This window comes from Hesperophylax consimilis, chromosome 9 (assembly GCF_061612785.1).
Source record: "Hesperophylax consimilis isolate HC1 chromosome 9, BYU_Hcon_1.0, whole genome shotgun sequence".
NCBI lineage: Eukaryota > Metazoa > Arthropoda > Insecta > Trichoptera > Limnephilidae > Hesperophylax > Hesperophylax consimilis.
The window spans coordinates 6,027,002-6,054,853 of NC_142844.1; the positions used below are offsets into that span (position 1 = coordinate 6,027,002).

Genomic DNA, 27,852 nt, shown 5'->3' on the forward strand with positions numbered 1-27,852 from the left:
TAGGACCTTGCGTGTCACATTTTCGCGACTAGATTCGTGATAAAGGGATGTTATGGTTTTCCCCTTCTACACTCAGTAAAGTAGTTTATCCTGGAGGTGTTTGAGATTGGGGCAATTCTGAAATTGGTGAAGAGACCTGGTTTTCTTTATTCTGGCGTGAAGGTTGCCGATTTGGAACAAGGGGAGACCCGGCCGGTTGTGATATCCAGACACGCAGATATCGATTGCCTTGCTCAAATTATCATCCATCAGTTTTGTTTGGTAAGCGGAGGAGCCAATCTTAACTTGAAAAAAATTCATTTCCTTTCCTCTCCTTCCCCTCCCAAAAAATATACATGGATGGCGCCGACAACTAACACCATAAATTTATCGTATGTATATCACATATATAAAATCTAACACTTTATTATATTCACATTACCCTACGATAGGTAGAATCGAGTAGCTAGGGGGGGGTGAGCAGGCGACTTAGAAGATAAGGTTTATGAAATGGTTTTGAAAAACAGCGGTAATGGATTCAACTCACTCTATCTCAAAAGAACCAAGGGATACCACACAAAACATAAATAACTAGGTTTCTAAACCGAGAAACAAAAACCCAACACAACGTTCGGTGAAGCCTTTTTATACTGAACCGTCACGTGAAATGAGTACGTTCAAGGTCGTACGTCACGTAGACAAACTAGGATGTACACACTTGAAGGGGTGTGAAATAAAGAAAAGACGGCAGGGAGGACCTTCCTACCCCCGGATATATATATAACCAAAGCCTTATGGAAAAGTTACCTACGGGACTTAAGGAAAATGTATCGTAGAAAGAAGAGAAGGAAAAGTTTGAAGTAGAAAGGCCACATCATTACATGTTATAACCGTAATGCCGATATCACATATATTTTTGTGGTTAATGCCGTGATTCCGATGCCACATTATTTTTTTGCTATAACCGATATGCCGATGTCACATATAATTTTTCTGTTAAAACCGTGGGGCCAATGCCAAATTTAATTAATCCGCTAAACTGTTCCCTAAGCCAATTTCATAGCCTGTTTCATAGCCAATCACTGTTCTTTCACTTTAATTTTTATCAACTATTTATATATTTTTATTATTTATTTATACTATATTTCTTCCTTAACTTATCACTTGTTAAAATTTTTCTTAACGAAAAATTGGTTCGTTTAAAACCGACGTGAAATTAACTCTAACAACAAATCAATGAAACCGTTTTTCATGTTTCAATCATTTTTTCACGTTATTGATTTTGGAAAAAATTGTCACGGTTGACTGACTTGATTGTAGTTTTCAATTATTTTTGTTCAGAGAGTTAATTAATTTTACAAACCTTTGTAAAATTGACTTTCGTTTTTTTCACTTACCTATAGGAAAATGTGTCTGAATTTGATATAAAAAAGCTTCTATTAAACCATAGGTTCTACTGTTCATGATATGTTTGTGAAGTTTTGGCGATATAGATGTATGGTACATATGCACTAGACATCAATGGTGAGATGTTTTAGTCATATTTTGATGTTGAGACATTCAATTAGAAATCGTGAAGCAAATATTTAATTATTTTATTTTCCGAATATAAAGTTGTCTTTGATCTGGATTAGAGTTAACTATGTTTCAACTTTTAGATGAGGTACTAGGTTATAATAATATTGCTCAAAATGATACTTTCTCAGCGAGCCTTGAAAAACCACTAATACCGAGTTTTCGACCCGCTAGAATTGATATGATCAGAAGTTTTTTTAAGATACTTTTTTTTTTCATTAGTTTAAATTTTAGTTTTAAGTTGTAGTTTTTCACGAGTGGAATATGTTTGAGATAGAGGTTTAAAAGGTTTCTAAAATCATATTCGTTCATAATGTAGTATTTAGTAGTCGATTATACATTATACCCACTAGTATCTGGTTCTCTTGATAGACCACTGAGTATAGATAAAAAAGGCCGTTGCCTTGCAAAAAGTGGTCTAAAAGATATTTATATTGTTAAGGTGCCCTGAAAAATAATTTATCTTTTCGACCTTTGGCGACTAAATGAGAGGAAAGGTTATATCTTCATCTAGTTTATCTTCAACAACTTTGTCATAAAATCCACCCGTTCGTTGAACCAAGATTTATGGCACCTGCCGAAATTTGAAAACTTTTTGATTATTCTTTTTCAGGGTGCCAACCATTACAATATAAAATCAAAACATCTCTTAAACCGCCTTTTGCAAGGCAAAAACCTCTAATGACTGGACTAGATCTTACCATGTTTTCCTTAGTCGTTTTAGACTTCTTTTATCATTCACATTCGCATCATAAATTCTCTTTACACTCTTTTTTTCGTTCATTCGATATACATGCTCAAACCTTCTAAGCGTCCCTTTCGTAATCTTTCTCATTGCGCTTACATCAACCTTGCATTCCCCACGTTATCATGCAAGTTTTCTACATCTTTCAGTCTAGTCTCCTTCCTCTGACAGTTCCGTGCCTCACTGCCATATCAGGGTAGGTACCAGCACTCCATTGTGGACAGGTTGTCTTTCGCTTAGCGTCTTTCGACAATTTTTGCTAGCGCCAACCACTTGCAGTCCTCAATAATGTATACAATACATGTAAAGAATGGAAGAATGGATTTAATGTATTCCTTATCAAAACCTCGTTTTACCCCATGTCAACTATTTCAACGGAACAATGTGGGCTAATTTTTTTAACTCTGCCACTATCTTTTTCTACTAAGGTATATTCATAAACACCTGAGAGGTAGTTTAGTACCTTTCTACCTTCCTGCGAGTATTATATATATGAATATCCAAAACATTTTATTTAAAAAAATTATTATTTTACAGAATCAACTTAAGTTTCCGGACTGTCACTAAAAATTTATACAATAACTTCTAGAAAAAAATAACGCTTTTATCGTTTGGTTAACAAAGACAAAAAAATAAACCATTATTCCCCCTTTGCTAGAGGAAAAAACTTCAAAGAAAAGTTTCAAAGTTGAAAAATTCAGCGTTCGTTTTAACGCTCTTGGGAAAAATCCGAGAAAATGAATTTGTTATAAAATGGAATTTCTTAATCTACGCTTATATTTTGGCTGTTTTGTATTTTGAAGTGGGAAATATTTTTACCTAATGTAAGTAGAACACGTAAAGAAACAGTTTTGATATTATCTCCTCAATATTCGCCCCCCAGTTTTAGTCGAAGAGATTTGAAAATGGATAGTCAAAGAAGAAAATTGCGTACCTTAAACAGATTTGAAATATTTAACTACACTATTTTTCTGGCACCCAAATTTTTTCAAATGTGTAAATGTGACAGAAAATTGAAAAAAAGTTTTTTTTGCGAATGATTTTCCTTTGGGGCAACATTGGAAGGGACTTGCTCGAGGCTCACATTTGAATTATTTCAGACGAATTTGTAACTATAATACATATTTTTTCAGACCAATACGAACGGATGTAATCTTATTATTAAAATAATTGATGTAAAACGGTTTAAAAATTTGTAAAAAGTTTTTCGACTGTTTAATTAGCAGTATTCATTTTTCTAGACGATGAATTAGTAACTTCCCGAAATATTTAATCAGGAACATCTGAAATTTTAGTAAAACTTTTTAGAATTAATTAAATTAAACCCCGCTGAATGATCACTTTTTAAGCCTGCTGGAGAAAATTCGACCGTAAGTGCGAATACTTTTGTACACGTCTTCTTTACTTACGTTGTTAAGATTCACACTTTATTTAAGGACGGACTGTTTCATAAAATTTTAACAATTCATCAAAATTCATAGTCAAAATTCAAATTCTGTGAAAGCTCAATTTGAAAACTGTTATAATTTCGTCAGGGGCCGGTCGATTCACAGTACTTGGATAGCATATAACAGCATTTTTATGTATAAGACAATCATCTGGAAAATCAACTTTGAAATTTGATGAATTGTAAGAGTATTTTCTGGGGCAAATTCGACAGTAGGTCCGTCATATTCTTTTGTACACTGCTTCTTCAGCTACGTCGTTAAAATTTCGAATTTAGTTTAATGGATATCGTGTCATTGAAGCGAATAATTTTTACACAAATTAACACTAGAGGAGGCTAATTGAGATACATTAATAATTGTGGGAAAGGAGTAGAATAAGAATTTTGACCAAAGAGGGATATCAAGATTTTAATGATATTTATAGTTAACGTATTTTGTAGGAAAGGAACAGAATGTAATGTATATTTTATAATAAATTCGTACAATAGCCTAAGTATGAGTGCAGCCGCTGAAAATAAGCTGAATATATTTTATTAAGTCGCGTAAAAAGGCCAAATGGTGCGCATTCCGAGAGACTAGCAACTGGCCACATATAACGCACGATGCGCGCGAGACTTTTAGGCACTATTACGCTCTCGTGCAGGAGAATTTGTATGTAACGCGATGTATACGCGTAACGCGACTTAAAATGCGCTGCGCAAGATACGCTCAGTGTGTTTCGACCCTAAGATAAGGCAATTGGGTCAGACTGTCACTTTTATAAACATTTATGTACATGAGAAAATATATTTTCGTAAGTCAAATCTCTGAAATTTCCTTTATTGCTTTTGTCTTTCTCTACACCAGTTCTTCCATCACACAAGATTATCAAAGTTGTTCGTAAACTGTTTTGTTAACCTTGTTATTATTAATAAGACGAAAGTATTCTCACAGATTATTATGGAACTTAAGAATAACATTTGGAATCAACTGCTTTCATATTATTATAGCGTAATGATGATTATAATCTAGAAGGACCGAATTTAATATCAACTATAGACTCATCTAAACATACTTCGTTGTTTCAATTAAGATGCTTGTTAGTAAAATTACATCATTTATAAGATTAAGCTACTCATAGATTCGCAAAGTGTTACTAATAATGATGCTTTATCTTCTGTTTAGGTGATAACACGACGTGTGACGAGGAATATATTATTATATAAAGGTACTGGTAATTGTCATTTGGCCTTAAAAATAATAGTTCAGTCACATATTCAGTTTAAATATAAATTATGTTAGTTAATGAACAGTTGGAATGAAATATATTTATGTGAAGACCTACAGATATTATTACCCTATAACGGATTGATTGAAATACTTGTCTGATGAGGAAGGCACGTTCTAATTTAAAAACAATAAAAGTTTCTCCAAATGCATCTTTAGTCCCTTTGCCACTAATAAACAATAACCTTTTTAATCCCATCCCCAAAATAGGCCTCTTGAAGGTTCGATTCTTCCTTTTCCTAAACAAACTCACTTCTCTGTATCCCCGGGGATGATTTTTTATGGGGAGCAAATAACTAACTGACCATCACGCCGTTTTTCAGCAGAAGACCGACAACGAAATAACTCCCTGCCTTGGCGCACACTCCTTGCCTCATTCATATTCATACGAAGTTTTTTTAAATAGAGCTGAGATAAAATAGGAAGGAGCAAAGAAAAGGAAACAAAGTCTAATCCACGAGTGTATTGAAATTAATTGATGTTATCGTTCAAAACGATTCATTTTTAAAATTAAGGTTGTATCACGTCAAAAATAAGAGCAGCATACAAACATTTTTTTTACTGAACAGAGAGAAAACCACTCGACCGTTTTCATATGTCCGTAAATTTGTTAATGTTTTCCGCTTTCTGCTGCTGCATCCATTCTATTTAGATATATTTCTAATCTTAATATTTTTTCTTTTTGCCTATTGGCTAATACACAATATAACTTATAAGACATAATGTATAACAATAGAAAACAGAAATGGCGTAAGTAATAAAGAGTACGTATGCACGTGTAAAACAGCAAAAGATAGAAAATAGAAGTACGTACTACATATAAGGTTAATGTGTAAATAACAAAGCAAACGAGATCCTTTAATTAAAACCAACCATATTGTAATGATAAAAAATATATGAATATATATTATACATGTTACCAACTTAAAATAAAGATGAGGTAAAAGGTAGGTATAGAATAAATAAAATACATTCCAAGTTGAGAACATCTCTACATACTACAACAAAAAACTAATTTCTAATTTCCAATTTCAAACAATTAAACATTACAAATTAAAACATTAATGAGATATATTATAGACATAGACAAATCACACACTTACTTTCACATATTTTTGGTTCCTTGGAACGGCCAATTTGCCTAGTTAGGAACCAATAATTTCCAATCTATAATCTATAATCACTAAAAATATTTTAATTATATCTTGTATTGGTGACCGAATAAATCATCACAATGATAATTCATCACATAATTAAAAATTTATATAAAGTCATGGAATGTGATGAAAAAAAAACTTTATTAACTGGCTAAATAGGTTAGGTTAGGTTAAAAAAAATATTTTTTTCATCGTTTCTAATGACTCTATATCACTTTTTAAAAGTGTGTTGAATTGTCACTGTGTTGTCACTATCACGGAACCCTTGTATCATATTGTACTGTGTGTAAATCTAAAGGAATAAATAAAATAAATAAATGAAACAAAATTAACATGTAGAACCTGATAAAAAGGGGGGAAAAGTTATTAAAATAAATTAATAATATTACAGGGTTTATATTATTTCTTATTAAAAAAATTGAATTAAAATTTATTATTTTGAGTACATAATAAGTTTATTATTATTAACATTTTACACAAAACGATTGATTTAAAATAACGTAGGTAAAAAAAATATGACGTTTTTTGGCACGCGATGTGCGACGTTCCACGACGCTTGCTTCAAGATTGTCATAAATAAAAATCACGTTTCACTGTGTTCGTACACGCTAATCTCCGAAACCGCCCATCCGATTTCAATGAAATTTTTTGAATGTGTATGGTTGGTTCCAACTTGAATTATAAGATTGTTTTGAACACAAAAAATTTTTTTTTTCAAATTTCTCATCCAAAAATACATACAGCTACACATTCTTACTTCTCTGTATAGAACGTGCTCTGTGGCAGGATATATTATAAAATGCAATCCGAATGGTTAAGTTCAATTCTAAGTGGTTTCTAATATAAGTATTTAAAAATGTCAGCCTGCGTATGTTTGTACTATCAAATCTTTAAAAGTAGTCGAGCGATATCGCTGAAAATTTCAAAATTTGATGTCATTAGTGCCAGCAATGTTTAGAGATTTTTAAATGGTATTATATTTATCTTGTTTTTCAACAGTTGTGGTATACAGTAGTGAATTGTGGAAGACGTCTCTCGAGAAGTCTCTCGGAGGCTCTCGAGAAACACATTAGCAATAGCGGAGAATTGCGGGGGATCCACTAGTATATTTTGTACATTCTCATTCAAACTCCTAAATATTTCTTAACTTCAAGGTCTCAGAAAGATTAAAGCTTTGCTTAAGACAAGTTAAGCATGCCAAAAATCATGGACGTTGTAAAAGGATAACGCTGTTGAAAAGTTAAAAGATTCATTTCTAAAGGAAATTTTCTGAGCGCCTTTGAGAATAACCACTACGCAAGACTATTTTTGAGATGTTATAGGTAAAACTTTTGAATTCCAGAGTCATTTCAGGCAATTTCAAAAGTCAGAATTCTTATCAGTTGTTTTAGACGTCAAATATTTTACATTTTCTGCGTGGTACAAGGAGATGTTTTTTTTAATGTATTAAATTAGTTCGAATGCTGCGACGTTGGTGATTAGACCCATGAGTTATTTTAGTCATAAATAGTTGATGAAACAAATTAATGTAGCACTGCATTAAGGTAGAGATTAATATCCTAACTTTCTACTACGAAAATGTAGTACGTATCTATAGTTATATCAAAGCTGCGGTTAATGGAAGTTAATTTCAGGATATCGCCGCAATCGCTCATGCTAGGAAGTAAGTAGTGATTTATATTGAAGGTATTATTTTCACAGCTTTCAAATGCTGTCAACATGTAGACATATTGTGGTGACCCGACTCTAGTTCCCCGATAGTTGGCCCCCTGACAGTTGATCTTTCGAACAGTAGATCCGTTTGCCAGTTGGTCCCTCGAATATTTGATCCTAAAAAGAATTATTTCTGCTGTATTTCCTCATTAATAACGTAAATTTTGCAGAAGATATACGGCGGTACAACAAAAATCGCTCACATCTGCAGCCGTCTAATAAATAAAATATGTTTCAAAATTACAATAAACAACACAAAAAATTGCAAACATTTTAAACGTTAATTATTTACATATTAGTAATAAGCATTAACTTTGTGGCTCGCCATAATTAAAAATAAAAATATATTAATTTGTTTAAGAGGACTTTAATTTTAATTACACTCTACCGGTTTTGGAAGCACCCTTCCTTTGTCAGGATATAGTTTTAATATTCTCCTGACGAAGAAAGGGTGCTTTCGAAACCGGTAGAGTGTAATTAAAATTAAAGTGGTCTAAACCAAATTTATATATTTTTATTCTTTAATTATTTACACTCAAGACGTCTGCAGATATAAGTATATCCGCTTTTCGTTATGCGACCGTATATCCTCTCTGGATATTTACGCTACCAATGAGGTACAGCAGAAATAATGCTTGGAGGGTCAAGGTTTCGAGAGATCCACTGACCCAGAGGGATCTACGGTCCGGGGATCGATTGTCCGAGGGGTCAACTCTCAGGGTGGTCAACTGTCGGCGAATCAAGTGTAATATTGTAAACATACTAAAAAAATATCATCTTTTTATAGTCTTCGGCAAAATTCTCTCATTTGTCAGCGTATTCCTTCCAGTAATATTTTTTTTAAATGACACTTAAATTAAAAACAAATCCGAGAGAGACAGACCCTCAACCGCAATTAGCATTTTGGTGATAATTTATTGCAAAGATAAACTTTAATATTTTGTGGTCGATCTGATCGCGACCAGCTTGTATCATTTTACACGTTGTTACCATACAGGAAAACATGAAACTTACTCGTAATTTTCATACCTGTACAAATACTAAAAACTTCAAAAAATATATTGCCATAAAATAATAATACTGAGCATCCTCTCTTACCACCCTTATATTTGTAACGGTATTTACCAGATTGAATAGTGAATCACAAAAAGCATTACGTAGGCTTAATATCAGAGGCAGAGTCAGCCTCTTTTATCCAGGTTTAGTGAGTTGCTTACAGTTTTCTTTGATGGTTGCACCTCTCCAGGCAAATATTCAAGTTCATCAGTTAAGACGATACCTTGAAATAAAGGCGGAATCTAAACGACAGAAGTGGAGAAGGGTACACAAAAATATGCTATGCGCGGCCCTTTTGTATAAGACGTATGGTGGAATTTTCCCTGGCAATTACTCTAAAATACAGGAATCCTAAATCGAAACAATACCCTTAAATGAAGTCAGAATCTCAACGACAAAGCCATACACAAAAATATGCGACGCGCAGCCTTGGTGTATTGGAAAGACGTGTGGTTGAATTTGCCCTATCAAATCTCTAAAATAATGTGGAAATGTTAACGACGCGACGTAAGTAAAGAAGTGGTATAAAAACTATATTCGGTGCGTGGCAAAATATTGGCTAATTTTAACGTTGAAAAACGTTCTATATATTTTTAAACCATTTTTCCTAAATTATTTTTATATTTAGATACTGTTTTTATTAATCGTTAATATAAATAACGTACATCCGTGGGTATCAGTAAAAAAAAACTTATTTTACTTATTAATTCGTCGGAATTAATTTAAATGTGAGCCACGAGCAAACCCGGTTATTAGAGTCTTGTGTCACCTTGATAAAGGACAGATAACGGTTTTTATAAATAAAATAAAATACCAATATGAAATAATTCTCATAAGTATGGCTAATTGAAATCCCGTTTTAAAATATGAACCATTTCGGTGTTACCTTTAGGGTTCCACCGTATACATATTATTATTTGCGCTAAGCGCCTTGGAACGAGGTGTTGGTAAAAACACAAATTTGGAGCATATTAAAATGAATAATTATGATCGACGCTGTATTTTCACAAATCTTTCACAAGATATTTTTTTTGAAAATAAAAACAAATTTTCTTAATTCAGCAGAACGCATTTAGAGGTAGATTTTGACTCTCTCTAAATTGAAAATTTCATTAATACTCTACTCATATTACATTTATTTATCAACGTCTTTTTTACAATAGTAATAATAATCAGTATTTTTTCAGCAGATTTTTACTGAGGCTCAGTAAAAATCTTTTCTATTTGTTAAATGATAAATTGAAGATTTCCACGACTCACTATAATTATTTCACTCTACAAGAATTCTGGGCGACGAGGAATAAATATGGTAGTTTGTCCTTGAATTTCTGCACCGAAATAAATACCAACTTCTTGTATTACGTAGTGGAACCTGACAGCTCATAAATTCAAGCAATTCTGGAATACCAAAATTTTAAAGCGTCAATTAGAATTTTATATAGAAATACCAAGTCAGTGTAAATATTTCTGTCCAACAATTTAAGCATACTTATTAAATTTTTTAAAAATTAACAAAATAGTTGAAATTCCTATTTAAAAAAGTATAAAAATATTTTGTATTCTTTCGTTTGCTGACAGATGAATTGTATAATGTGGGTTCCAAACGGGAGAATTTTAATGAGTCTAGTTGTATTCAAGTTGACTTATAACAAAGGCAAAATATAACCGTTTAAATGCAATTGTTAAAAACGTTAATATTGTTGAAATTTCTGGTAAAGGAATCTAATAAAATAATAATAAAAAATACATATATTAGCTTAAAATAAATGTAAAATACAATATTTGCTTGGCCGACTTGAGTATATGCCTGCGAGCTTGACCGCCAAATTAGAAATAATAAATGAGTGCTATTTAACTCTTTAAAATAGTTCGGTTTATTAAATATGTTATCGGTAAAACAATACATAAATCAGAAGTATAAGCGAGCATTAACCACAGTTGCCGCCATTCGCAAACTGTCGTTGCTCGATGGCACTGACTGGTCACGTGACACTTTAAAGTTAGTCGGCCTTGCAATATTTAATTAAGTCCAAATTGCTCAGAGCCTGTAGCACTATGAACTTTGTAGAATTTTATTGAGACAAAAAATTGAATTGGTTAAAACTAGCCTATTAGAATTCTCCCAAATCAGATCACCAAATATATAATTTAAGTAATTTCAATTCAGAATTTTAGAGTTCCGTCGAATTAATATCAAAAGTGTCTTCCAATTGTATTAAGCGTATTATTTTATAATATTCAATAATTCTATGTGTAAAAGAATATGATTCAAAATTTATTTTAAAGAAACACAAGAAAAAGGAATCAAATTAGACATTCCTTCAGAAAGAAACAAATCAAATATCGTATTTGTAATAAGCATTTACTTTGTGGCTCGTCATAATTTACAATAAAAGATATAAATTTGTTTTAGACCACTTTAATTTTAACTGTACTCTACCGGTTTTGGAAGCACCCTTCCTTCGTCAGGAGAATATTAAAACTTTTAGTTTTTTTAGTTAAGTTTTTTTAGTTTTACTAAAAGTTTTAATATTCTCCTGACGAAAGAAGGGTGCTTCCGAAACCAGTAGAGTACAATTAAAATTAAAGTGGTCTAAGACAAATTTATATCTTTTATTTTAAATAAAAAATCGTTGATGTACGGAGCAATGAGCAATGAAGATCTTTGGCATACAAATAATGAAAATGAAATCAATCATAAAAATATTAAAAAAAACATGTGTATATGAAAAAATTAAAAATGTGATTAATTCCAACAACAACAAAAAATTAAAAATAACTGTGGATATGTATCTACTACGTATTTCAAAACAATAAATAAATATTCTGACATGGCAGAAAACCGACTTTGTAAACGATGATTCAGATTATATTAATCAATTTTTTACATCCTGATTTTACGAATTGCATGGTTTGCAATATATTTGGTTACATCCTGATTTTACGTATTGTATGGTTCGCAATATATTTGGTTACATCCTGATTTTACGTATTGTATGGTTTACAATATATTTTGTTACATCTTGATTTCACGTATTGTATAGTTTGCAATTTATTTGGTTACATCCTGATTTTACGTATTGTATGGTTTACAATATATGTATTTTGTTAAATCCTGATTTTACGAATTGTGTGGTTTACAATAAATGTTGAATTTATTAATATTATACCTTTATGACATGTTTTTGATTTTCGAAGAAAGGTAACACTGTGTTTTTGTTTTGATGATACTGTGGTACGTTTATATAAACTGCGGTGAACTCTTTCTTAATTATTTGTTTATTTTTGGGTTTTCCCGTCAAAGTTGCTTGGTCGAGTGATTTTCCAATTTTTAGCATTGTGCCCGATTTTACCGATCTGAAGCTGACCGTATAACCTGAAACCGGTAACGCTCCATAAATAAAAGAAATGGAAAAATATCTTAAATTCTTTCAATATTTTATCATGATATTGAAATTAGTAGTCTCAAAAGCAGAAATATTTGGTAGATAATATTTTTTTCTTGTGAATAGAGTTTAACTGGTATAATAATTCGAATAACTGGTATAATAATTCGAATAGACACGAGGAAAAACACGCGAACCGAACCACAAAATACGCGAAGGAACGAAGCAACCGCAAGCAGCTTTTTTTGCAGTTTGCGATTACTTCGTTCCTCTCCTATAATTCTTAGCTCTGCCCGCAGTTTTTTCGTGTCTATACGCAGCTGTCTTATGCTGCGATTAGGGTAATAATTGCGATGAAACACTATTGGCGTACTATTATCATACCCATCATCATGTTGACTCGTTCATACATTTATACATACGTTCCATTTTTTATAGAGTTTTGATAGGTGTTTTTATACATTGGAATAGTTATACAAATAAAAATTCATTGTAGTATCTATCGAAAAATCCCACAAACGCAAAGCTGTGCGAGGGTAGTTCTTATCACGTTTTTATTTTTTAAGAATAAAACATAAAATTAAGGAGTAGGTAGATTTTCCTTGAAGATTAAAGTCTTTCCTTGAAGATAAAATGAAGTTATATAAATAAAATAAAAATGAAATGAAAACCAAAAAAAAAAAAATATGACAAGTTCGGTGGAAGTATTAAACCAAACATAAAAATGTGGTACCTATCAGTGGCGGCTCGTGACTTTTGGGTGTTTTTTTGTGTTTAAATATTTAAAAAATGGCATTATTGATGTCGTTATAGCCGAAAAACTTTAAAATCTCCATACAAAAAACCGAATTTTCTAAAAAAAATCTTTCTGTGTTAAACATCATCAACAATGTCGAATTTTGTGAACTTAGCGCTCTATCACACTCAAAAGTCAAGAGCTGGCACTGGTACCTATTAATGTTTTAGGAAGGAGTTTTATAAAATTATTTAAACATTGTGCAGTTAAGAACAAAATTACAATAAACATCTTAATAATTTCCAGGCACTATCCTTTGGCATTGTGTACCAGCACTCCTCGGACGGCAGTATCCTGGAGAATGACCACTACGTTTGCGCCGTGAAGCGGGAGATAGTCCCTCACGCCTTCGAGATCAGCACGCTCCTCTTCTTCGTGACGCCCATGAGCCTTATCATCATCCTGTACGTCCTCATCGCTCTGCAGCTGAGAAGGTCCAAGCTGGTGAGGAGGGGCTCCAAGGGAAGGAGCATCGAATTGAAGGTAAATACATATGGTTATACGGAATGTGAATTATGAGCAATCATCCCACGGGTTGGTAAGGAATCGATAAAAATCGAGTACTGTATAGACGCGTATTTATATTGATGTCGTGGTAGCTTGTAGCTTAGAAAACTCTCGGTATTACAGTTTTCTGTTTTCACATTTACCGCCATTACGCTAAATTTCATTATTTTACCATCGTCAAATTGACTCAGAAGAAGAATAAGAATAATTGGGGAAATGGCCAAATGGCACTTAAACATCTAAACAATGACAAACGATTGTGAATCAAGTCATTACCAAGTGGTGACAAGATTGCGGATTTTTTTGTGATATTATTAATTTTCTCAAAAAGTTAATTTTTTAGAATATTTCAAAATCATTTTTGGATGAAATAAATGTTTTTGGTAAAAATGTTAATTAGAAGTTCGTATGTGGTGTCGGCGGTGTAGCGATAAATATCGAGCGCCCACTGAAACCTGGTACCGCTAGCTATATACCTACAAGAAGTACATTGCATCGCTCCGACCGCCCCCGACCCGTTGGCACTGTTTGCACTATTGTAGGCCACAATACAAATATTTATGGATCGGTGGGCGATCGGTAGACTGCACTCAGTGTTTGTCTATTTTTTACTGACCCCTGGGACTAGACTCATATTCATCTTCATTTTACCAACCGATTTCCTAGTTCCAAAATACATTTGTCATGTTTTAACTAATTTAACGATTATTATTGGAAAACGGTAAGATTAAACTTCTTATTTTTTAACAGACAAATACAACTATCTCATGGTAGAAATAACGTTATTAAGTAAAAAATTTATTTTCCGTATAAATTCTACAAGTACTAACTTAAATTTATTTATTTTTGATATAATAAAGCGGAGACGGCTTACCATAATATTCGCGAGCACGCAGGCCATGGGCCCATTTTGCCATCTCCCATTTCATAAATCCTCATTGTTTTAACAGTAACTAGGTCCTTTGATTCACCTGAGTGTTCATTGGATATTTGGCTATTTATTTGATTCCGCAATGTGTCTTCTCAGGTAGGTGAGCCTTGTTTCCATCAGAGCGGGATATACGCACCATAGGTGCATTAAAGTATCTATATCTTCTTCACATCTCCTGCATCTATTGGTGTTTTCCACTTTCAACTGCTGCATGTGTCTACTGAGGTGGAAGTGTCCCGTTATAAGCCCTACCAGTTCTCTGAGTGAGTTTCTGTCCAGCTTAAAAAAAGTTTTGCGAAATTTATGACGCCAGATTCTAGAGTTAGACAAAGATTTTTTGCTGCTTCCGATACTAAGATTATAGACTTAACCTACCTATTTATTATGTTACAACGTATTTAACAACAAAAAAACAGTTTTTCCACCTTTATATATTTGGAATAAGATATTCAAAATGCTTTAAAAATTTTTTTTGTTAAAATCCATGTAAAAGCCCGGTTGGGCATAATACCAAATAAAAAATAAATAAATAAGAAATGGAAAAATTGAATTCATTGAAATCTAATTATGCTTTTTAATACATACGTACTTCTTAAATCTTTCTTAGACCTTTTCCAACGCTTTTTCAACCTCTCCACCCCTAACTTTTTCTTATCCTTTTCAAGGGCAAGAATCTTTTTTGTTTGCATTTCAACTAACTTATTATGTAGTATTTAGTTGCAATAATGTGGTGTTTTTTTGAAAAACATCATTCTACATATATATTCTACACATAAATATATATATGATTGATGTGTAGAATACATATATTGTTCCGTAACGCCGATTGTTTTTGACAGGCCGTGTACTAACCAATCGTATCGTCAGAATTTGAACTGTGTAGTTTAAGTTCGCACAAGTCAGCTAAAACGACGGAAAGCCGTGAGCCGAGCCAGTTGCAAGAACACCGTTTGTCCTGTCAAATATCGATCCCCGGTTGTGTTATCGGAATAATCATAATACGTATTTATTATCGCAATTTACTCTAAAATAACGAGTGATAGCGAACGACAATCCCGTTCCAGTGTTGACAGATGAGGCTTATGCAGATTTCACCATCATTTCACCGGTAAGTTGATTGTGAAGTAACGTTACGCATTGTGTTTCCTCATTCGCCTGTCAAAGCCATATAATTAATTTATACTTTATCTGTGTGGAATAGCCCTGTAAAGGGCGGCTATTCCAACCCCTGTTCGTTCTTCGAACATATATATATGTATATATATATATATATATATATATATATATATATATATATATATATGGTATAGAATGATGTTCTCGGTTTACCCGCGTAAAGTAGTTCTTAAAAAGACTTTTTAATTCCTGACGTTTCGGACAGATCTCACTGTCCATCTTCAGAGGCCTTATGTCCTGAATTTTGTCTCAAATTGAACGTTTTCGCGTGTCTAGTCCGTCCAAAAGTCAAGATACAAGTGGGTGCTTATCAATTTTTATGTCTAGAACGAAGTATGCGTGTTGAGAGTGATTTGACGGTAGAGGAGGTAGGGGCTTGGTTGGCAATATCAAGTAGTATGCGTGTAGCGACCTGATTTGGTTGCTTTGAACTTATTGGAAGTACTTCTGAGAATTTTTATCTATCTTTTTATACTAAAATGCATATTAGAAAAATAAATATTCACTATTTACTTCAATCATCTAGTTGGAAAAGGGCTGTCAAAAGTATGGTAACGCTTAAAAAACCAAATATTTATCAATATTTGTCACATGAACTTCAGCTTGACTTTCGAACTTGACACACCAAAGGGCAAATATGCCACGACGCACGGGAATTGAAGTTCAAGAAAGATAATGGCTAATCAAATAAAGTTGAATGAAAATTAACCACTAAGCCTTTCCTTATAGTTTACCTTAAGTTAGAAACAGCGGTTTCCCAGGGGTAATTACTCGTTACAGACTCTTTGAAGAAATAGGTAATAGTGTCACAACAGATAATTCAAAGAATAGTGTGATACAAAAAAAAAATGTTTTCGATTTGAAATAAACGAAAATGGTAGGCACGAGTTTTTTCAAGATTGAAGTGACGAATGCTTTTATGACTACCAACCTGCGATAGGAGAAGAAACTGAATGAAGATGCTGAATAAAAATGGGCAACGTGAACTGGGACAATAAGTACAACACATTAATTTTGTCAAATTTTTAATTTTAATCGTGCCATTTCGAAAAGATTAAATAAAATTTTTGTTTTCAGTAAATTACCATCTCAACTAGACATTACAATGCGAGCACGTAATTAAAAGATTAGTATAATAAAAGTGTGTAGTAGTGTTAGTGTTAGCGCTGTCTGTTTAGGTCAAGTACCCAAATAAAAATAAGTATGATAATTTGTAAGCAGTTGTTGTTTTTGTTTTGAGACGAAAAAAATGTTTAATTAGAGAACACAACGATTAATAAATTAATGCATTTAATTTGATGCTATTAACTGAGATTTATAATTTATGCGCGAAAAAGTTATGGAAGAACTTGTCGAATTCTTAATTGCCTAATACACAATAACATATAAATAGCACTTGGTTTCAACTTAATTAATACAAACATAACCATTTATGTGGTTGTATATGGCAAAAGATGTATTAAGGTTCCATTGTTTTCTCAATCAAAGTGAAGTTCTCAAGTAAGAAAATACGCATAAATTTATGAAATAACCCAAACTAAACGCTTAAAACCTATTTGGTGCATATAAACATTACCTGGAAAAGTTGCAATAAAGTGTTTTTTTTAAAGAGCAAGGGCATGCAGCGGAATTTTAAAAGCTTACCAATTTCTTAAAATAAATAACTAGGATCCGTTTTAATTACATCAAAGCTTCCTCCTCATTATTTGCATCAAAAGAAATTTTCATAATAGAATGCTTTCAGGTACTATTATTTACATATGATATTAGGTCTCAACATGAATCGTATCATTTAGGTAAGAAAATAATGAAGTTACATTTTCCAGTGAATTTTAATGAAAAAGCTTTTGTACAAACACTGAGATACGAGTATTTTGTGTTAACAGTTTATCTCAATTTATTAGAATTAACCCTTAAATTATCCCCGATTTTAACTTACCTCTTCCACTTTATTTTTCGAGACCGTGCGAAGGCTTCTATTTCTAAAGCTCTTGAGGCACATTATGAAAATAGGGATATAAAATAAAATGCATGCCAGCATAATTAAAAATAAATTGAAAGTTTAAAAGAGTTATGTCGTCATACTTGGAATATAAGTTCCTTACATTTTATGGTAAAAATAGATAATAGTTACTGAAATACTAGCTGAAGAACGTTGATGCTTTTAGTAATACAAACATCTCGTCAACTTAAATTGTTTAAGTATTTACCGTGCTGATAATGAACCAGGTGAATAAGTTGACATTGATATAAAGAAAATAACGAAATTATTTACAAACGGAAAGGATTGCAAAGATTTAAAAGAAAAATGTAGTATAATAGTACTAATTCAAACACAAATAATTGTTTGATGCCCGAATGGCGGTCAAATGGACTGTAAATGAAAATAGAAAGTTCATTCGATCGGGTTAAAATAACTGGATAGTATATCCAAAAGGAGGGATGGAAAAAGCCTTACCCGATGATGCCGTTTGTTTTCTTGAAAATTCTAACGCGTGGATCACTTAAAGTTTATATGTGTACTCCTCATATAATCGCAATTTATGTTATATTTCCACAGCACGACGTTTTTGAATTTTGGGGGACAGCGAAACAAGATGCACAATAACGAAGACAATATTACGAATGAAAAAAATGACATTACAATAACAACTGAATATTAGCGTAGGTAGGTTGTTTTGTCTTCTTTCTTCCCAGGTAAGTCTTAAAGGAAGGTATGGAGGAACAAGTGAGAAGAAAATATTTTGAACACGACATTGGTAAATGGAATGGACACAAAACTGTTTCCATATTAAAGAGCTCTTGTCGCATAGTATTGGAACATTATCCGTTTACCCTATAATGCTAAAGAGTTCTGATGGGAAATGATCTTAGGGTACTAAAGAAAAATGTTGTATAACAAAGAGAGAAATGCATTTATTTAAACATCATATTTTCGAAAAGATTACATTAAAAACAATTTTTTTTTCCGAAATCAGCTGATGTTACCCTACAGACGCTCAGTGTTATATCATTTATTAAAAAAAATATGCTGTACAAATATTAATATCAAAAAAGCTTGTACTTCGTGATGTTGTTATCGGGCATATATAATGTATTTGCATAATGCTTACAAAGTATTAAGTTTAATTTAATAAAATACTAGTTTCGCGTTCTAGTACAAAAGCGCGAATATCTTTTGAATTGCATCAGGCAAATATCTTTTTAATTGCATTGACTTGGAAGTCAACCAACATCATCGTTGTGGCTGCATCCGAGTGGCTCAGTTCCCCACTCAATGAGCGATGGATGCAGATGATGCGGCGACCTCCCTGATGGACGGTTTCATTTAATTTAATCTAATTGTTTTTATTGTATTACCTATTTATATGACTATTTTATTTTTGATTTATATTTAAATTTTATGTTTAGGTACCTGCCTAATTTTTTTTTCTCTTCGTTTTATCTTATTTCCATTTTTATAATTTTTTACTTTTTTTTATTGTTTCCCTGTTTTACTGCATTTCATGTAATATGGCAGACTGGGATTGCACTATCCTCCCAGTCCTGCTGGATTAAAACTTAAATAATAAAAATAAAATTCGCTACCCTCAGCGACGACACCTTTTTTCTCGCTTCTTGATAAGAAGCATTATTTGACCACATATTAGGGCATTCGTTAAGAAAACTGGCATTTATTTTCAGACGATCAAATGAAGTCGTAAATATTTTTCTCTGAAACAAAAATCACAAAATTATTATACGATCAAAAACCTCAAAACAAAACATAAATTTAACTACTTTTTAAACTTACCATACAATTTGCCATCAAGATCTTCCTTCGATGAGATGTAACGTTTGTCATGGGTTGATAAATTTTTTTTTTCAAAAAGCACAAGTCCGGGTAAGGTGGTTTAACTGCTATAATACATTGTAGCCATGGCTTAACATAGGATGTTACTATGAACAAGCAAACGTCTAAAAGTGCCGCCTTATCCTTACCGGTAATTTTAAATTGCGCACAAAGTAATGCTATTTTATAGCAGTTACGTACAATGTGAGATTTTCTCTGTAACACTGAATTTTATCGGGATCAACATTTTTCCAGTTATCTCGAAACTTTTTGAAGAGTGGGATGTCAGGGCTTGTAGTCACTTGACTGATTTTTACTTCAAATACAGCTTTTAATACCAACTCATACACATGATGGCGGTATGCAAAAATAAACATTTCTCTATTAAGTTTTTGTGCAAGAAACACAAAAGCACCATTGAAGCGACCTGTATTTGAAGTTGTAGTATCACAACACAGAATTTACACTTTATCTTCCAGATTTCAGTCTACAATCGCATTCCATACAACCAATCAAAGAAGAACTTTCCAATCGTGGCACAGCAATAAGTTTTTCGCTGTCCACATTTGATATTAATATGGGAACACGTTCTTTTTTTGACTGTCGAGGATCTAAAGTAGGCAACAGTTTTCCGTCCCAGCGAAGAGTCACAACATCTAGTACCTAGTTGTGAAAATTAACTTTTATGGCCTCCGCGCGCGCCTTTCGTTTTTCCGTTCGAATTCTTTGAATTGAAGACTTACTTATTGGAAACTGATCAATATTATATCCAAACGCCTCAATAATAGCTTCAAGAATGAAAACAGAATCTCTCATACTTAACTGACACCTGTCTAGCGCTGCGACTAAATTTAGATTAATAAAGTCTTTTCGCATCGACATGTTACTGGTTTCAGGTTAAGTTTTCTGTAGCGGTTTTGGAAAATTTTCTAAATTTGTGTCTTCGTTTGAATCAGAAGATGAGTCGTTTTATAACGTTTCATAAGACGATGTTGAAGGAGTTGGCGTAGATAAACTAATTTAGTACGCCGCTTTTCTTCCTCGATTGTTCTAAAGCGCGCTCTCTCCTCTTTATCTGTCAGTTTTTTGCCAGCCCCCCCAAGGGTAACCAACCCCCCCCCCCCCCCCAAGTAGCCAAGACGACCTGGCTCTCTTTGCCGCTGCAAGAAGAGTCTATCTTCATTTATTTTTATTAATTCAAGAGCATCGTCGTGTGCAATGTCAAATAAATTATCTAAGTTTTTAACAAACTCTTGACGACGTTGTTCAAATATGTGTTGTATTTTATGTCCATTTTTTCGCAAGTCCCTCCAAACTTGATATATAAGTTTACAAGTTTTTTCACACAATTAGGTAAAGATTTTCTCAAAAGATAACACACTCGCGAAAAATAAGATTAGCACTTTGTTTGACAGTTAAATTCACTTCCCGGATATTGTAGAACAAAACTTCAAGAATGTTTCCATTAGATAGCCAGTTTAGAAACCGATATTTGGTGTTTTACTACTCCTATCAAAATATACTCTTTTTAGAAGTGCGTAAATCTAACGAAATCTTGCTTGAATTTTTTTTTTTTTTTTTTTTTATTATTTATTGAGTTAGTTTATACATTTGAATATAAACTAATATAAACAAGATCATATTTCATTATGTAATTTTACATATTTTTACAATAAATATAACATTTCTTTTTAAATACATTCATTCTTCCTTCATTCTTCAGACTTTCAGGCATTTCATCATACATTTTTAGTCCTTTGTACATTAGGCAGTTCTGTGATTTTGTTTTTTTCATATGTGGCAATCTAATCCTATTTACATTTCTGGTTTCGTAATTATGAACATCTCTATTAAAAACAATTTCATCCTTAAAATATTTTGGCATTTGGTTGTTCATGATTTTATGTACAAAAATTAACACATTAAATAATAGTCTCTTTTTTATAGAAATCCAATTTAGCTGTTCTCTCATTTGATCTATGCTTGCGTATTTTCCTTTTCCTAGTATACATCTCATAGCTCTATTCTGTATAACATCTAGCTTGTTCAAGTTTCCTTCATTGGCCAAATACAACATAGTAGAGCAATAATCTAAATGTGGAGCAACTATAGTTTTATAAATCAGCTCTGTAGTGTTTTCATTTAGTTTATTTCTTAATCTTCTAAGAAAATTGACTTTTTTAGATACCTTCTTTAGCACATATTCAAAATTTGCTGCGAAAGTTAGTTTTGAATCTAGTATCACACCCAGGTACTTAATTTCATTTACTTTTTCAATTTTTTCGTCATTAATTGTCAATTTTAACTCTGTGTTATGCGTTTTGTTGCCTATTTCCATATATTTTGTTTTGTTGACATTCAGTTTTAATTTGTTTAATTTCAGCCATTTCGCTATATTTTGTAGGTCTTCATTTAATTTATTGATTGCATCTATGTACTCTTCACATGAAATATAGATTAATGTATCGTCTGCAAATAATCTAATTTTGCAATGTTTTATGGTTTTAATTATATCATTAATGTAAATAATGAATAGAATTGGACCTAATACCGACCCTTGTGGAACACCGAGGTTGTTTTCTATCGGTTCTGATTCTGAGCTTTCCACTTTTGTTACCTGTTTTCTTTCATCCAGATATTCTTTGAAAAGATTTAGAGCTACTTCAGAAAGACCTATATCTTCTAATTTTTCCAAAAGTTTTTTCCTTTCTATCGTTTCAAATGCTCTTTTAAAATCTAAGAATGTTGCAATGGTGATTTTTTTATTATCTGTTTCTTTCTTCCATGTATCAATCACAATGTTTATTGCAGCTTCACAAGAGTTATTATTACGGAATCCTGATTGTTCGTCACATAATATATGATGTTTTTCCAAATACTCAACGAGTTGTTTCTTTATTACAATTTCTAGTACCTGTTCGTATTTTGGTAACATATTTATAGGTCTAAATTCTTCACATTTTCTGGTATTAACAACTTTCGGAATCGGGATCACAATGGATGTTTTCCATGTGTTTGGAAATTTTCCACTTCTTAACGATTCATTTATTATGTTCAGTAGATGAGGTCCTATCACTGGCATTGCATCCTTTAAAACTGTAAAACTTATTCCATCTGGACTCTCTTTTGATTTGGTGCTGTTTAGAATCTGTAAAAGATATGTTTCATCAATCTCTTTAAACAAAAGTTTTTCTCGGTTTAGGGGAACATTTCTCACGCGGTTGTCTTCCTTCAGTTTTGGTATACTCTGATGTAATTCCGTTATGCTGTTTACAAAATATTTGTTGAAGCAGTTCTGTATGCTACCCTGTATCTGATGTGGAAATTCAATGTCATGTTTCATCCCTTTATCTTCAGTTTGCATTAATCCTTTTATGGTTTTCCACATTTTTTTAGTGTCTCCCTTTTCACAGATAATTTTATTTTTGAAGTAATCGTTCTTACAAACTTTCAGTTGTTTTGAGTATTTATTTCTTGCATTTTTGAATGCTTTCCAGTCTTGTGAGTTTTTTGAGATTTTTGCAATTTTGTACAGTCTATCTCTTTCATATTGTATTGATTGTAGTTCTATGTTATACCATTTATTTGTTCCTCTTATTTTAGTAATTTGGATTGGTATTAACTGGTCGATTACTTCTTGAAGGTTATTTATTAATGATTTAGACTTTTCATTAAATTCCATTTGATGAAGTTCATTCATATCACCCAGAAGTTCAATTAACCTTTCACTGTTATATTTTTTATAATTTCTGTATTTTATTACTTTGCTGGTTTTCGTATTAGTTCTTTTTGTGTTATCTGTAATGTGGATAAGGTTATGGTCGGTTATTTTTGGCTCATCTAGAACTTTTACATTCAAATCTAATCTGTTGGATATGACAAGGTCAATTAACGTCCTGGATTTATCCGTTATTCGTGTCTCACTTTTAACAAGTTGTTTCATTCCCGATGCTTGGATAATTTTTTTAAGTCTTTTAGTATATGTATCATTCAAATTTTTGAAATTTATATTAAAGTCACCAGTTAGGATATTATCTTCTTCCTCTTCTAGGTTTTGGGTGCACCAGTTCTCTATAAATGATAAAAAGTCTTTTGTACTTGCATTTGGAGAATGGTAATTTGATAATTATTATTGTTTTTTGATAATTATTATTGCTCCCCCTGTGTGTCTACTGTAGGAATCACAGCGTATTGTTGTATATCCTTGAAAAGTAACTTCGCTGTCTTCAATATCGCATGTTATGTGAGTCTCGTTTAACATTACAAGTGCAGGATCATTTCGTTCAATCAGTATCTGGATTTCTTCATTATTCGCTATCAGACTTTGAATATTTAAATAAATGATTCCTTGCAGTTGGTTGCTTTTTATAAAAAATTTACCTTTTTCTTCTCCAATTCCAATTTCCTTTTGTATACTGGACATTCGAAGCTCCACGCTGGATGATTTGAGTCTAGGTTTATCTTCAACTTGTTTTTAGTATTAATACAATTATTACACTTTTCTGTTCCTCTAATAGCCTTGCATTCTTCACTTTTATGACCACCTGTACATTTAGGGCATACAAAGGAGTCTTTTTTACATTCGCTCCCTTTATGGTTGAACCCGTAGCATTTATAGCAGCGCTTAATGTCAAATGCATCAAATACTCTGACTCTTTCCCATCCAATATTTATTTTTTGCATTTGCAACATTATTCCATGTGTTTGTGTATCTACTTCCAAATATATTATATATTCTTCTCCTGTTTTTAATTTCTTGTTTTTTATTACAGTTACTTCCATTTTTTGTGGTTCTTCTGGAAACTCGTTCTGAATTTTTATGTTCTGAACGATTTCTTTTTCATCCATTTTATGTGTTACTCCAACGACTTTTATTGATGGGAATCTTTTATCCGGGATCTTCGTTGTATATTTTTCACAGAACTTTATTTTTATGTCTTCCTGTAGTTTTTCAATATGCTGACTATTTCTACATGTAACAATTATTTTACCATCCTTTGCATTTTTTATTCCCATCACTCCTGTTTCAATTGGATCAATTTGTTTTTTAATATCCTCTTCGGTTTTCTCCGTGGTCTGCTCTTCTTTCGGAGTGATAATAATTTTTTTCCCCAAATTTTGGTATTGCTTATTGTTACCCGTAATTTCCTTGAGAATTCTATTTTCTCCAGAAATATCGGCCATTTTTGCTGCCATTTCGCTTATTAACCCCAAAATTGTAATTGTTTTCGGGGTTAATTTATTAATTTGTTCTTTGTTTAGTTTTGTCGAAATGTCATTAATGCAATTTTGTAGAATTAGAAGTGCATCTGTGGCTTTATCAATAAAACTTTTAGGATCCATCTTGAGTTACTTTATTTATTTCACTATTCACGGCAAAAATCAAGTTTTATGTCCGTTTATCTCAGATCACCTGTCTATTTTAATGTTTTTCTGTGGTTTTCTTCTGTCAAAACTTTTAATGTAAACTTTAAAGATATATTGCACCTTGTTTACTCAAGACAACGAAAAACCAATTATTTGAATACATTCATTTACCACTTCTTTTTAAAACGATATATTGCTTGATTATTTTGAAACACCAATTTAGCAACACTTTAACATAATTTAAGGACAACTTTATTGTAATGTTCAGAGTTCAATTCCATAGAAAAATTTTCGTGAATGAGTGATATTCGTTTACTAACAAAAAATCAAGTTACTTTACTCATGCACACGTTTGCTCGCGGGCGTCATAATGTACAAGTATTAACATTTTTCGATTGCAAGTCGGCACGGGTTGCAGTGGTCCCAAGTAAACAAAATTTTATTTATAAGTGTCTGTTCATTATTGAAACAAAATTAGAGGACATGCGTTGAAAAATAACAACTTTAATTTTTTTGGAACATCCTAATATATATATATGGATTGAGCTATCTATATCCTTGTCTACAACTTAATACAGCACATTATACTACCGGCCATAGCAAAGCTCAGCCTCGTAAACGAGCGGTGTATTCAGCGAATAAGTACATCATTGCGCTTCTCTTGCTAGTATAATACTTCTGCTTAAGTAGGATTTAATACCGCTTTCCACCCCCGACCAACCAAATATAACTTTTGGTAATATCCTCCGCAAGAGCAATAAATCAAGATAAAGATACAGAGCCAAGAGCAAACCATCTTATCAAATTCAGTTAACAGCCAAATATAATTTGATTTTCATGTTGTGTGGATTTAAGTAGGGGAAAGCAGAAAGCACGCCACTTTATTTTTTTAGTAATTAATTGGTTCCGGTGAAAAATCACAGAATTTCAATTATCTATAAGAGCTGAAAGATTTAGTTTCTATGGAATCAAAAATAATATACTCGTATTACCTTAGCGAAGAAAAACGAGAATTGCTAATTTATTAAAAATCCAAATAAAAAGGAACACGTGTTCATGCACCTGCAATCTCCTTGATACTATACAATTATAATTAACACTTGTTACGACATTTTAATAATACATCTGTATTTTACCAAAAGTTTAGTAGAAAATATATTAATTCATTCGTTAAGGGTCCGATATCCTGGTTTTAACAAATAATTTGAAGAGATTCTTAATAAAAGAGCAAAATTCAATTTCAGTAATTTTTATTCGTGTATAATAAGTAGGCAGATATAGGCAATTAAATTCAAAGAGGATACTTTGATTTTAATTTAACTGATCACAGCCTGGATCAAAAAACAAGATATCCATTTTATACAAAACATTATAACACCAAACCAAACATAATCATGGATGAATGTTTATGTATGTATGTATGCATGTGTTTACTTATATATGTGTATGCATGCATATATGTGTATTTATGTATGTATACATGGGTGTATGTATTTTTTTCCTTTTTTCTTTAAATAACAATATACAATAACCATTTAAAAAAAAAAAATCCCAACTTAAACTTACATAATAAAATTTAACCAATACACATAAATACATGTACCATTTAATCATAACCACGTAAACACCTCAGCACAGGTTCTCCCAGTGAGGTGTTCACGAAATATATAACATTACCCACCACAGTGTCACCTACTCAAACCTACCTCACACCCAGCATAAAACACCATATTAACAACAGTTCTAAATTTATGTATTATACACAAATGTAAATATTTGGTAGCAACTGTAATGTATGTATAGAAATAAATAAATAAATGGTAAATCCTCCTACCCTGCAAATGTCCAAAGATACTGGTTGCGTAGCGACCAGTTTAAATTGAGACTATTTTACTATTTTGTATTTCGTTGTTCCGTTTTCCAGCAAAATAGAAAATATTGTTAAATTAAATAACTATTTTATCCATTCATTACACCACTACGCAAGAAATGGTATTTAAAAATGATTCAAGGATTTACCTGTGGGTACAAAGTGAACTTGTCTGAATCTTAAAATACTATTTTTCATAATTTCATAGTTTTTGACAACACAATACGTAGGTATCAAAAGCTTCAATTTTCAAATGTCACACAGGCACGCACAAGGAAACTATACTGTTTCATAATTACCTTTGTAAAGAAAAGTTTTCGTTTTGAATCTACCCATGAGGTACAAATAGCTTGCGGCTTCTAACAAAATGTGTCTTTTCCTCAGTAGAAGAGAGGGACAATTTTGCCTCAAAGAAACGTTATTTTATTTATGGTAGTAAAAGATAATCAAGTCTTAGACCTCACGCACAGCATCCTCACAGATGAAAACCTTCCGTATGGAGTTAATATAATTCTTCTTTCGTATGGTGGGGGGTCAGAGGGGGACATCTAGATCTGCGAGCCATTTTAGGGCCTCAGGCGTCGCCATGTGGACCTCATCAATCCCGCCGGGGAATGAATGGAGCGGGCATTCGTTGACCACATGTTCGGTAGTCTGCACCGCACCACATTCACACATCGCCGACTCTTTAAGGCCCCATCTGTGCATCATGTGGGCACAGCGGCTATGGGAGCACCTTAACCTATTGATGGCGGACCAGGTTTTGCGAGGCAGTGAGAACCCAGGCTGTCTCTCGGTGGGGTCCTGTATGAGATGGGCATTTCCCACGTTGGCCGTTTGCCACTCAAGTTTCCACCTATCTTCTGGGGTGAGAGGTAGTCGGAGGAGCCTCTCTCCTTCCGCCCAGAAGGGCTTTCGGGACTTCAAGCGGCATGCCGGGTGGGAGACGACATCTTCGTGTAGAGGTATTGCGCTTTTTTGCAGCGCCTTCTTGTATTCCCTCAGTGTTGCAATTTCTCGCCTGATGTTTGGCGGGGTTATGTTTGCA

The 27,852-nt window shown here is 32.6% G+C and overlaps 1 protein-coding gene across 1 annotated transcript in view; it reads left to right on the top strand.

Moving 5' to 3' along the window:
- The window catches only part of LOC149420842 (uncharacterized), a 65,994-nt gene that overhangs the window by 19,331 nt on the left and 18,811 nt on the right, over positions 1–27,852 (top strand). Inside the window, exon 2 of the mRNA XM_089635132.1 lies at positions 13,368–13,617. Coding sequence (XP_089491258.1) covers positions 13,368–13,617 — 250 coding nt within the window. The remainder of the gene's footprint in view (positions 1–13,367; positions 13,618–27,852) is intronic.